Source organism: Amphiprion ocellaris, chromosome 15, assembly GCF_022539595.1.
Source record: "Amphiprion ocellaris isolate individual 3 ecotype Okinawa chromosome 15, ASM2253959v1, whole genome shotgun sequence".
Classification (NCBI taxonomy): Eukaryota; Metazoa; Chordata; class Actinopteri; family Pomacentridae; genus Amphiprion; species Amphiprion ocellaris.
Genome location: NC_072780.1, coordinates 15,693,025 through 15,705,954, shown reverse-complemented (window position 1 = coordinate 15,705,954; position 12,930 = coordinate 15,693,025). Strand labels below are relative to the sequence as shown.

General features: G+C 38.8%; 1 protein-coding gene across 5 annotated transcripts in view; it reads left to right on the top strand.

The window, feature by feature from the left end:
* fam49al (family with sequence similarity 49 member A, like) overlaps positions 1-5,588 on the top strand; it is a 37,853-nt gene extending 32,265 nt beyond the window's left edge. For all 5 annotated transcript variants that reach the window (XM_055017930.1, XM_055017931.1, XM_055017932.1 and 2 more), the window contains 4 exons: positions 1,766-1,845; positions 2,134-2,260; positions 3,383-3,453; positions 3,546-5,588. In XM_055017930.1, coding sequence (XP_054873905.1) covers positions 1,766-1,845; positions 2,134-2,260; positions 3,383-3,453; positions 3,546-3,609 — 342 coding nt within the window. In that variant the 3' untranslated portion in view covers positions 3,610-5,588. The remainder of the gene's footprint in view (positions 1-1,765; positions 1,846-2,133; positions 2,261-3,382; positions 3,454-3,545) is intronic.
* The last annotated feature ends 7,342 nt before the right edge of the window (positions 5,589-12,930 follow it).

Sequence of the window (12,930 nt, the reverse complement as noted above, 5' to 3'; positions counted from 1 at the left end):
TGCATACATATGTTTACTGTGTCGAGGCTTAGCTACCAAGCTGAGAGAAAGCCTTGAGTAAAAGTCACATGAAACTGACTTACAGGGCAACCGAAAAGTAAATCGAGAGTTTTCCCTCGTAGATGATGAGCCTGTAATGAAGAAAGTATTCAGATTAATCAGTAAAAGCAGCAGCACCACAATTCATAACTCCAATACTTCAGAACAAGAAAAAGCCTTCTGAACATGTTAGTTACATATAAGTGTGTAAGTATTATGAGCACTGAAATGGTTCCTTTTATCGCTACTCAGTTTGATATTCGTGCATTATTATTAGTAATGCATTAGTAAGGTTTTACAGCTGTGTTTGACTGAGTTGGAGGTAATTTGATACTGACTGTTAGAAAGTTTAACCTGTAATAGAGATTCATATTTTATAAGCTTATAGTTGGGTTGGATGTTAATTCATAAAGATCCCCTCTGGTGAAAATCAAGTTGTTGTCCATATGGTGTTTTTTATATACTAGAAGACATATAATAAGCAAAATAAGCAGTGAATACCACGACTGAGCATTTCTACCTCTAAACTGCAGTGTACTGATGACAGTCTCAAAAACTCCTGGGTTTCACACATAACAAAGTGAAAGAACCAGTCCTGCTAACTCGCAGGATGGGACTTTGTGTATCGTTATTCTTCCTCAGAATCAGTTTCCATTTCAAACACATATGACTAAATCACCTCAATGTTACCATTAAACATTTTGTACTGTAGAATCAGTTTGTGGTGTTTAAGCAGACTCGTAGGTGAGATGGATTTGTTTTCTGAGGTTTAATCAATGACTGGAGAAGAATTTAAGTCACTTAAATTCAATAGAAATGTCAGATAAACGTAATGAAGTGAAAAGTACATTTTCCTCCTGAAATATGAAATGAAAGTAGCATAAAATGGAAAGATAGTGCCTCAAATTTGTTCATAGGTATAATACTAGATGAAATGTACTCAGTTCCAACTCACTACTCCCTAAAGCTAATCATTTATCATGCGTGTCAAAGCACTACCCACTGAGTGATTACTCAGTTTACAACTGCACAGAGAGACTAGATCAAACCTTGCTTCTCCTCTAAGGAAACATAATCTTAGTAACCATTAATCATGGCTTGATCAATAACAATACACTGGTGCTCCACTGTTCTTTAGCTTTTGTGTTCAGTGGCAAGAGAAGCAGTTCTAACTGACTAGGGATCTCATACAAACCACAGCCTGTTACTACAGAACACAGAACGCTCAAGTAAAATGAACAGAAAAGAAGGCAAGTTAAATGAAATACAATCAGATCACTCTATAACTACTGCAATTTAGTGTTATTATATTTTAACAACATACACGTGTTTATTGCTGTGTTGCTGTAAAATTCATCCTGGTGTTTAGTTTCATGTCTGCTTGAGCCTTCACCCCAGTGTTGCGTGAAAACTCTCTCCATTCCTTCGCTGTCAAAACACAGTTAGCATCGAGACAGCAGTCTTCTTGCTAACTTCACACCTCAGTGCCTCCTCAAAACTACTTCTGAGACTCATGCAAAATGTAGAAGACAAGCTGGTGATGATTGCCTTTCAGACAAGTAGCTCCTGGTACTTTTACTGCTGATGTGCTTTGTCTCCACCTAGTGGGAGAACATTTTGTCCAGTCAGTGTATAAACTGCAGAGGTTATAGTTTGTCCGTGTGTGAACATTATACATGGAATTAATACTTACATGCTCTCTGGCTTCTCTTTTGTCTTCCATCAGAATAAGACTTTGCCCATAGAGGACACCACAGACTGCCTGAGCACCATGGCCTGTGTGTGTCGTGTCATGCTGGAGACTCCGTAAGTGCTTTCAACACTTTTCCTTCTCTTCATCACCGCTTCCTCAATCCATCTCCTTCTCTTCTCGTTGTTCTTATGAAGGTCAGACGCCTACATTTTAATTAACAGGCCTTTTCAAAGCGAACACAAAAGAGGCCTTTTCAGATGTGAGAAATTAATAGACAGAGCAACACTGATTCATGGAGTCCTTCATGCTAAGTTTTAGGATGTTTCATCTTTTCTATTAGTGAATAAAATGTCATCAGTGACTTCTTCTGGCCTAAATTTAACCACTTGTCTTTGTTGCAGGGAGTACCGCTGTCGGTTCACCAACACAGACACTATGCTGTTCTGCATGAGGGTGATGGTGGGTGTCATCATCCTGTACGACCACGTTCACCCTGTCGGGGCTTTTGCCAAGACCTCCAAAATTGATGTGAGTAAAGATACAGAACAGATACTTGCTTGCATGCTCACGCGCACAATGTGGTTGGTGTCCAATCATTTTTACGTGGCCGGTCAAGGTTAACCCAGTGCTCGATATGAGGGTGTTTTTCCACAGGGAAGTCTGAATTAGTGTTAAATTGGCATTTTGATTAAGTTGCACATAGTCCACAATCAATAGTCATCAGTCAAAAGTCATCAATGTTTGATGTCTTTCTGATTATCACAGTGTGGTGTGAGAGGATTCTGATTTATAGTCAATAAAACCTGCAGTAAAAGCTGCCTTGTGCTTCCAGCCCACCGTGATATTTGCCTGTCTGAGCTTCAGTGGAGTGTTTGGACGGTCAGACATATATTATAAATACTGTTTTAGATAAGCGATGTCACCACAGTATTGATAATAACTGTGAAATTTAGCAAAGGAAGTATTTATATTGTACACATATATTAATATTGTACATGATCCAGCACCAAAAAATACTGCAACCTAGAAACAACATACAGTACAGTTATGATCACATACGTCCCTACACTTTTATTTTGAGTGTGAGTAATTAGCAAAAAAAGAGACAAAACACACAATAAGAAAACTTAGGGATGAATTGGGTGATTTTTTTCAGATGAATCAAAATATGTTATGATAATATTCTTACTGTAAATCTTTGGGGCATGAAAATCATATTTTCAAAATCTAATAATGTGACAGCCCTATTTCAGATGAGATTAACATTTGATGGAAAAGGATAGTTCGATCCCAAATGGTACCAAAATACATCTGGGGGAGTCACAGGATGATTAAAGGCTGAGACACATACATGTAAGCTGCACAAATTTTGAAGTTGTAAAAAAAAAAGAAAGAAAAAATCTGATGTGACTCAGCTGCTGATGAGGCAGATTTAGCTTCATTTTAAACAGATACGTGTCAAAACAGTTACCACCCACTGCTCTAACCTCCATAAAGACACGCTAGCTAATGCATGATCCATATTCAACACTGGTAGATGAGGTCACTTGCCTTCATAAATATATGCATTTAAGTCAGCAGCAGGGGATGAGGTTGATCTGAGGCTGCTGACCTTTCTCTAATGCCCTGTGTTTTCTTTGTGTTGAGCAGATGAAGGGCTGCATCAAGGTGCTGAAAGAGCAACCGTCCAACAGTGTGGAGGGACTTCTGAATGCACTGAGGTGTGTATGAATGTGGAAAAGAAGTCGGAGGTACGCACAAAGGGATTTGCTGGAGATGTCAACACACCTCTCTGTCTCACCTGCTTCCTCAGGTACACAACACGGCATCTAAATGATGACAGCACCTCCAAACAAATCAGGGCCCTCCTGCAATGAGAGAAAGGGGAGAGCGACGGGGGATGGGGGAGAAAAGAAGGAGGCAAAAGAAGAAGACGAGGAAACAAACACCAACGGCTGATAAATCTGTTTGTTTACAACGAACAAAGAAATTCATCTCCAGGTTAAGAGCAACCTGATGATAATAAGAAGAGGAAAATAATTATATATATTGTCAGCTGTCCATCATTCTGTCTTTCATTTTGTAAAGTAAGAAAAGAGAAAAAAAAAAGCCAGAAAAGAAGATATAGATATATATTAAAAGAAGTGAAACACAAGCAGCAGATGAACAATAGGTAGGACTAAAGAGGAAGCTATATCGGAAAAATTTAAGGTCAGAACCGACGCAAACTGAAAATGTATGAAAAAAAAAGGGTTCATGTTCCAGCAGTAGTCTGACAAGTATTTTTGCACACGCTTTGAAAACAATGCCATCTCCTTTCCCCCTGAAATCTGATACCAAACTGGTTCCCTGAGACTTTCGTGTACACCTCCTCACATTCACATTCACATTCAGTTCAACTGGAGGGGTTTTCAGCTTTTAAAGTTGCAGAAACAGCGGCGAGGCCTCTCTGCCTCCTTCGGCTGCACTGATCTCCATCTGCAGGTGAATCATGAAGCAATGTGATGGATTCACTCCGGAGATTTGCTTCCACCCGTGTCACTTCTTTTCTACGTCGGTGCAGCTAGAGGATCAGACGCCTCATTTTCGCCCTGATTTCTTCCTCATTGTCCATCTTCCCACTCATCCATCCATCCATCCATCCGTCCATCCATCCATCCGTCCACTGGAGATGTGGTTTTTCCTTGGCACAAAAAGAATACAGATCCACCCATGTAGTGTGCCCTGACGCTGTATATGTTTCCAGCACAACATCTTATGAGTTTTCTGGCTTTACTTGAACAATGTTCTTCACTCTGTCTGTCTTTTTCTCCATGGTGCTAATGTGGTTTAGATATCACAGTACTAGCTTGTTAAATTTAATTTGGCAATGCAAGAAAAAAAAGGCATTTTGTCTTCCTTTTTTTGGCATTAATTTGTTAAATCTTAAATTCTGAGAACTGCACATCGCTCTCAGCTATTTTTTGTTGTTGTTTTAACAGTAGTGCAAAAACGGAGACAAATTGAGATTTCACATGACGTAAAAATCCAAGAAAGGCATTCTGGGAAAACCACAGCACACTTTACTTCTACACCCAGTGCCAAAGCTGATTGGTTTACGCTCTTGTTACATCATCAAACCAGGCTCGGAGGGGTTTCAGGGCAGGGAGTCTTGTAGTCCTGTGATACATCCCTGATCATCTTTTTAGGGACACGTGAAGATAAGAAACGGCCAGAACGCCATTGACGGTGGTCAGATTTACACACACGTGCATTTTAAAAGAGATCTGAGTGTCCCGGTGTAAATATGTGAGGCTTTTCTCAACAGGCATCTACATGGTCCACGTGGGTCCTCAAGGAAAAAACACAACCACCGCCAACACCTGCATACAACTAGAGTTCTTTCTTTTAGTACGAGGTTGATAAAGTCATTCAATAAGTGGGAAATAAAAATGAAAATTTAAAAAAAAAATGTTCAAAAGGAGATTTAAAAGAAGTGCTGTACTTTGGATGTCTATAGCCCTTAGTCTAATTTAATTTGATCTTATAATATATTTTCTATACAGGGGTATGTGCACAAGCATATTCTGTATAAATACATAGATGGCATGTTGTAAAAGTTCTGACAGAAATGTGTAAATAAGGTGTTTTTATTCATTTTTAATTGTTCAGTGATGCTGGAATTGGGTATGTGTTGTCTCTCAGAATTACCATGCGTTTGGCTTGGACCATCGGACTTGCCGTAGTCATAGGTTTCAGAAACTCAGCTTCATTATGGCGAATGAACCGGAGGGAGGGGGGAGGGGCAGGGGCTGTCCATTTGCTTGTTATTTTGTATATTTTGTGCAACAATAAACTTGTCATTTATTACATTCAACCATTGATGTTCTGTGTCCACTTTTTTTTTGTCATTATTGATGCAACGTTGATTCAAGCTTTAAGTTTATCACTAAATTAGCTACAAACACCAACAATGATATGCAACACCTTGCTTGGGCATCCTAAAATAACTTTGTTGAATAAATCACTATTCTCAACTAAATCCAGCTCTTGCATTATAAATAGAAATTACACACCAGCATTATGTCAGATTGTAAATGCTCCGCACTTGCAGTTTCTCATTGTTTCCTCTTCACACACATACTCACATGCCAGTTGCAGTAGATTTGTCATGCAGGCTGCTAGTCTGCTGTTGGGACCAACTTCAGCTTAAGTGTCTTGCCCTGGTATGTGACCAGGCTGGAAATCAAACCGTCAGCCCAACAATCGGTGCACAACCTGCTCTCCCACCTCATCCACAAAGGGGAACATTTATACCTGTACTCTCTAATTACAGGCCTGCTGATCAAACCTCATTAGGGTCACTGAGGGGCTGGAGTCTATCCCAGCTGACTTAGGGTGAAGGCAGGAGACACTGTGGACAGGTCACCAGTCTATCAGAGGGCTACTCATAGAGACAAACAAGCAAGCTCGCATTCACACTTACGGACAATTTAGAATCATCAGCATGTCAGAAAATGTGGAAAAAAAAATACAACAGCATGGAAATCTGGACTCCTGGCTGCTAAACTGCATGTACAAATATTAATGAAATTCAACACAGATTAAGACACAGTAGATGACCACACTGTCAGTAAACCAAACGGGCAGAGGAGGTGAGATCAGGAGGACCCCAGGTGTCCAGAAATGAGGCAGAGACGGAGGGCCCTGAAAAGCAGCCCTGTATACATCTAGGAACCTGGAAGAGATGCAAAAGTTACGAGCAAAGAACCCAAGCACCTATCTACAAATACAGGCAGGCGAGAAATTAACCCCTTGACGCTTATTGTCACGAATTCGCATCATATCACTTTCATTCAGACTGCAGCCGAGATAGCGTATCCATTCTCCCAGTGCCGGTTTGTGCATATTCAATACGTACCTCAGAACCTTTTGCAAGCACTGGTTTCTCATAGGACCGGTCGGAGTGGGACCTAATTATTGTATATCTGGTATTATTATTATATATCCATTTTATGTGTAATAGACACATTAACAATCTCCATTTATTTTAGCAAAAACACACAAAAAAATTATTTTATTTAATTGTAAATAAATTTAGGCATCAAGGGGTTAAAGCAAAAACCAGCAGAGTGTCTTGGTAAGGAGCTGGGCCACCACCCGACGCCAGAGCAGCTTCACCATGCTTTGGTACTGATTCTAAAAGTTTCCCCATTGGTGTTGAGTTGGCTTGACATCTGGTGACATTGAAGGCCACCAGCATATGATTCACATCATTGTCATACTTATCAAACCAATCGGTGACCCCTCGTGCCCTGAGGATGGAGGCATTCCCTGTAGAGGGCCGAGTGACAGCAAATTGCCCCACACAGACCCACCAGATCATGCTCACTGTTAGTCAAGGGTTCAGGTTTTCCATTAAGTTGTCACTCATCTGTACCAACAGGCAGAAAACAAACCAGAGCAAAAAGGAATTATTCACAGACACTTCTGACTGCTTTACAGCTCAGACTAAATACTGCTATTGCTCATTTCTGTGAGGAGGAAAATGTAGCTTTTATCCTTTTTCGTTTATGGCTGTAGATTGTGATGCTGTTAAAGGTGATCTTAGACTTATTAAAAGTGAAAATAAGGACTTCGACAAACCACGGCCCCAGAAGAGGCTGCCCTTTGAAAAGGGCCCTTTGAAAAAATTTATTGCTGCAAAAAGAGATGAAGAAATACGAGAAAAGCAACAAATCCTAGTGAGCAGGGAACTGAGATCTCCACTCAGAATGGCTCTCTGCATGGTTCTGCCCAACACCTGGCTGAGTGTAGATGACCTCATGGAGGACAGTCAGGCTGTCCTGGTGGCCTGAAGCCTCAAAGCCGCAGACAACAGAAACCACCTCAAACTTAATGTGAGCAACACAAAGTCAGGAGATTCATACAGTCTCACCAAAAGAGGAAACTGAGCCAGAAAGAGATCTCACAAAGCTGGAGCTGCAGGAGGAAAAAGTAGATCCAGAGAGGAGGCTGAAGGAAAAACTAAGGAGAAGAAGAAGTTTTCACTTAGCTGCATAAATTGAACGGCAACAGGAAAACAGGCTATACACTAACAGTAGCCCTAAGCAACCACAACTTTATACACATTTTGTTGACATTATTATGACATATATTATTCATGTTTTCTTTATAGTCTTTATGTAGTAGTAGTATTATTGTTGTACTTGCCTAAATTATAAAATTTAACCAGCCAGTGAAGATTTCAGTTCTGGGTTGCTGGGCGTGTTGATGCAGGACAAATTTTTGCAGAAGCAAGTTCACACCAGCAGATGGCAGAAAACAACTGTTTGGAACTCTATCAATTCAAAGACAAGGAAATAAAGATGTCAATACTTTATAAACTGGTTTGATTTTCTTTCTTTTTTTATTTGGTGATACATCTAGGAGTAAAGTTGTTCACATATACTTACAGATATTACTATTATTTATGATTAGGTAACAAAAATAATTTCTTCTCAGCCTAGTTCTTTCAGATATGTGTATTATTAAATTGATAAGATTTAAATGATATATTTATGAATGCCTAAAGACAATCAAACAATCAAAAACAGCTTTACAACTTTGTGTTCTGTCTAAATATAACAGGTTCCCATACAAACACTGAAACATTTGGGCTCCTTGTCTTCATTCTGGCTTTTAAAGGACTGCTTTCATGTATACTTTCAATGTAAGGGACAAAATGCAGAGTTCCCTCATTTTGCAAAAAAAGTTTGTCTAATGCTAATATGAGGCTTTTGAATACAGAACCTGTACTTGTAGTTGAGTATGTTAACAGTGTGGTATTTATAATACTATTTTTGACATACTTTTACCCAAGTAACTCATCAGGTCCGTGTACGGATCTGGTAATTGGATTTTCCGTTCTGAAACGGGTATTAAAAAACAAAAAAAAGAGTGGTTATTTGATTTTCTTTTTAAAATACAAAAATTAAAAGTGAAATACAAGGCGTTTTTCCTTTTCATGATCACAAAGGGATATACGATTTTTTTTTTTAAATGCTTAGATTTTCGTTTTATATTTAGAATAACAAGAAAGTAAAATCAGTAAGAGACAGAAACGAAAAAAGGTCAGTTTTTTCATTTTCTGAGACCGGAAGTGGTCATCAGCAAGTGTGGAGCCAAACGACAACAAGATTCTCAGAGGGCGGACCAGTACGGTGCATAGACTGTATATATCTTTTTTCGTTAGTTTTCATGGTCAAAATGAGAGATCAGGTGGCCGATCTTAGAATAAATCAATATTGATTTTTTTTATAGAGCGTTGAAGTTTTGCGAAGCCAGGGGGCGGGACTACTTAATTGACAGTCCGGTCTGGAATGATTGACAGGTTCTATGGAGGAGGCAGTAGAGACTCTGTTCTCTTCGTTTGGATTAATTCTGATATAATAACTGTTGGTTTATTTATCGGTGGAGCAGCACAACATTTTCCACAGACAGTTTTCCTGCCCGTTGGCTTGTTTTAACCAGTTTTCTACCTTCGGCTGATTCTACCAGCAGACACTGAAAGGACTCTAATAGTTCGGTAAGTAAATGTTTATTTTCGTATCGGTGCCGCTTTTAATATACTTTATATGCAGCTTTAGTGTCAGATGTAATGTGTACCATGCACTCCGGATGTTGGTGGAGTTTGTTTTAGTGTGTGTTGACCAGAGAAGAAAGTTAGCATAGTAAATATTAGCTTTAATGTTAGCGATGCTAACCGAGCTAGCTGCTCAGTGGTAGCCTGATAAAGCTAACGTAGCATCAAGCTAATGTGTTGAGTTTCATGTAAACAGCTGAAGTGTGTTCTGTTCCTGTAATGTGGTTCATTAAGTTCATAAAACTGTGGCTGGTTGACATTAATGTAACGTTCAGGAAACTTAAATGTGATTAAAACAGTAACGTTAATGTTCTAGTTGTCAGTAATCAGCTTTAATTTGACACTAAAACAGACTCTGATAGTTTTAAATGACATCAGTTTCATTAATTTGTTGAAAATTGTCTCTGTTGTTGTGATGTTGCTGCTGATACATTAAAAGCAGATGATCCGTGTTGAAGATACGTTTAGTTCTAGTATCAGAAATACAAGAAGGAAAATGGAAGTTTAGTTCTGCTACATCAAAGATTTCAGGATTAAAATAACTAAATGAGTCTTTATGCCTCCAACTTTATTTTTACAATAAAGAAATAATGAAATAATCACGGATAATAAAAATATAAATAGCACAGAAAATCTGAGAGAATAATTTCCTGAAAAGTCTGTGAAGGAAAAGCAGCTTTTTATCCTGAAAGATCAGAATCAGCTCCAACATCTGCATCTGACAGCATCAAGTCAACCAGAAAGAAAAGAAAAAAGAAAATGACTTCTTTCTGGTCACATCTGTTCCGCTGCTCACAGTCTGCTGCTGCTCACATTCTTCACATTTATAGTCCACTTTTAAAAGTTCAGCAGACAGGTGCTCTGCTTTGGAGTGTGACGATGTCGTCAGTGATGTGGAGAGTGAAGTTTCTGTTTCACCCACAGTGTGCTTTAGGGCAGCCGGGTCGGACTTGATGTTTGAAATACTGATCGACAGCTCAGATTTAACTGTCTGTAGTTCCGTTTTGATGGATGTTAAATTTTCACTCAAAGCCGCCAGGAGCTGGGTCTTTAAAATAACCGCCGTCTCGTTACAGAGTGAAAGCAGCAGTTCCTCCTTAAGGTCAGAGATTGCAGCATCTGAGGGCCTCTTCAAAAGAAGACATAGTTGATGAAGGCGTTCTGGAGCAGGACCAGAAAGACCATGACCAAGCAGCCTTGAGATCTTAGGCAGCATCTCCCTCGGGTGGGTGTCAACGGTGTTCACGGTCAGGTCTGTGGTAATCCCGTCAAAAAACAAAACAGAAAAAAATCTAGATTATAAATCAACATGTAACCAAAGCACTCTGTGTATAACGCCATAGTATAGGATGTAGTTCAGAAAATGTCAAAGTATAGTATACTTTTCAAGAATTACATAGCATGGCCTGTAGTTCATAGTATAGCATGTCGGCAAAAAAAACCCAACTGATTATTATGTGGTTCAAAAAGTGTAAAATGATAGGATATTGCCTACAATTGTCATGTATGATATGTGGTTCAAAAAATGTCATAGTGCAGTATATTGTCAAAATACTATGTTTTTCAAGAAAACAGAGTATATGTCGTCTAAAAAATGCCATAGAATAATATTTCATTGCACAGGTAAAAGTATAGTAATTTTTAAAACTGTTCAAATTCTTAAAATGTGTTGCTAAAAAAAAAAATAAAACAAAAAAAAAGTCATAGTAATCAATTTAAAAAGCCTATAGTATAGAGTGTCGCCCAACAAACGTCATAGTGTAGCATGTCGCTCTAAAAACGTCATAGTATAGCATGTCGCTCAAAAAACCTCAGAGTATAGCATGTCGTCCAAAAAACGTCATCGTATAGCATGTCGCTCTTCAAACGTCATAGTATAGCATGTCGCTCTAAAAACGTCACAGTATAGCATGTCGTCCAAAAAACGTCATCGTATAGCATGTCGCTCTTCAAACGTCATAGCATAGCATGTCGCTCTAAAAACGTCATGGTATAGCATGTCGCTCTCAAAACGTCATAGTATAGCCTTTGGTCCAAAAAACGTCATAGTATAGCATGTCACTCTTAAAACATCATAGTATAGCCTTTGGTCCAAAAAACGTCATACTATAGCATGTCACTCTTAAAACGTCATAGTATAGCATGTTGCTCTAAAAACGTCATAGTATAGCATGTTGCTCTAAAAACGTCATAGTATAGCATGTTACTGTAAAAACGTCATAGTATAGCATGTCACTCTAAAAAAGTAATAGTGAAACATATCACCCAAAAAACGTCGTAATATAGCATGTCCTCCAAAAAACGTCATCATATAGCATGTCGCTCTTGAAATGTCACAGTATAGCATGTCGCTGTAAAAACGTCATACTGTAGCAGGTCGATCTAAAAACGTCATAGCATAGCATGTTGCTCAAAAAACGTCATAGTATAGCATGTCGCTCCTAAAACGTCATAGTATAGCCTTTGGCCCAAAAACGTCATAGTACAGCATGTCAACCTTAATTACTTCATTGTATAGCATGTCGTCCAAAAAACGTCATAGTATAGCCTTTGGCCCAAAAACGTCATAGTACAGCATGTCAACCTTAATTACTTCATTGTATAGCATGTCGTCCAAAAAACGTCATAGTATAGGATGTCACTCTAAAAACGTCATAGTATAGCATGTCACTCTAAAAATGTCATAGTATAGCCTTTGGTCCAAAAAACGTCATAGTTTAGCATGTCACCCAAAAAACGTCATAGTATAGCATGTCGCTCTTGAAACATCACAGTTTAGCGTGTCACTCAAAAAACGTCATAGTTTAGCATGTCACTCTAAAAATGTCATAGTATAGCATGTGGCTCAAAAAATGTCATAGTTTAGCATGTCGTCCAAAGAACATCATAGTATAAGCATGTCGCCCAAAATCGTCAGAGTATAGCATGTCGTCAAAAAAAGTCATCGTATAGAATGTCGCTCTAAAAACGTCACAGTGGAGCATGTCGCTCTTGAAACATCACAGTATAGCATGTCGCTCTAAAAACATCATAGTATAGCATGTCACTCTAAAAACATCATAGTTTAGCATGTCGTCCAAAAAACGTCATCGTATAGCATGTCGCTCTTGAAACGTCACAGTATAGCATGTCACTCTAGAAACGTAATAGCATAGCATGTCGCTCTCAATATGTCAGTGTATAGCATGTCCCTCTAAAAACGTCATAGTATAGCATGTCGCCCAAACAACGTCATAGTATAGCATGTCGCTCTAAAAACGTCATAGTATTGCATGTCGCTCTAAAAACGTCATAGTATAGCCTTTGGTCCAAAAAACGTCACAGTATAGCATGTCGCTTTTAAAACGTCATAGTGTAGCATGTCCCTCAAAAAACGTCATAGTATAGCATGTCGCTCTAAAAACGTCATAGTATAGCATGTCGCTCCTAAAACGTCATAGTATAGCCTTTTTTGCAAAAAACGTCATTGTATAGCATGTCGCTTTTAAAACGTCATAGTATAGCATGTCCCTCAAAAAACGTCATAGTATAGCATGTCGCTCTAAAAACGTCATAGTATAGCATGTCGCTCCTAAAACGTCATAGTATAGCCTTT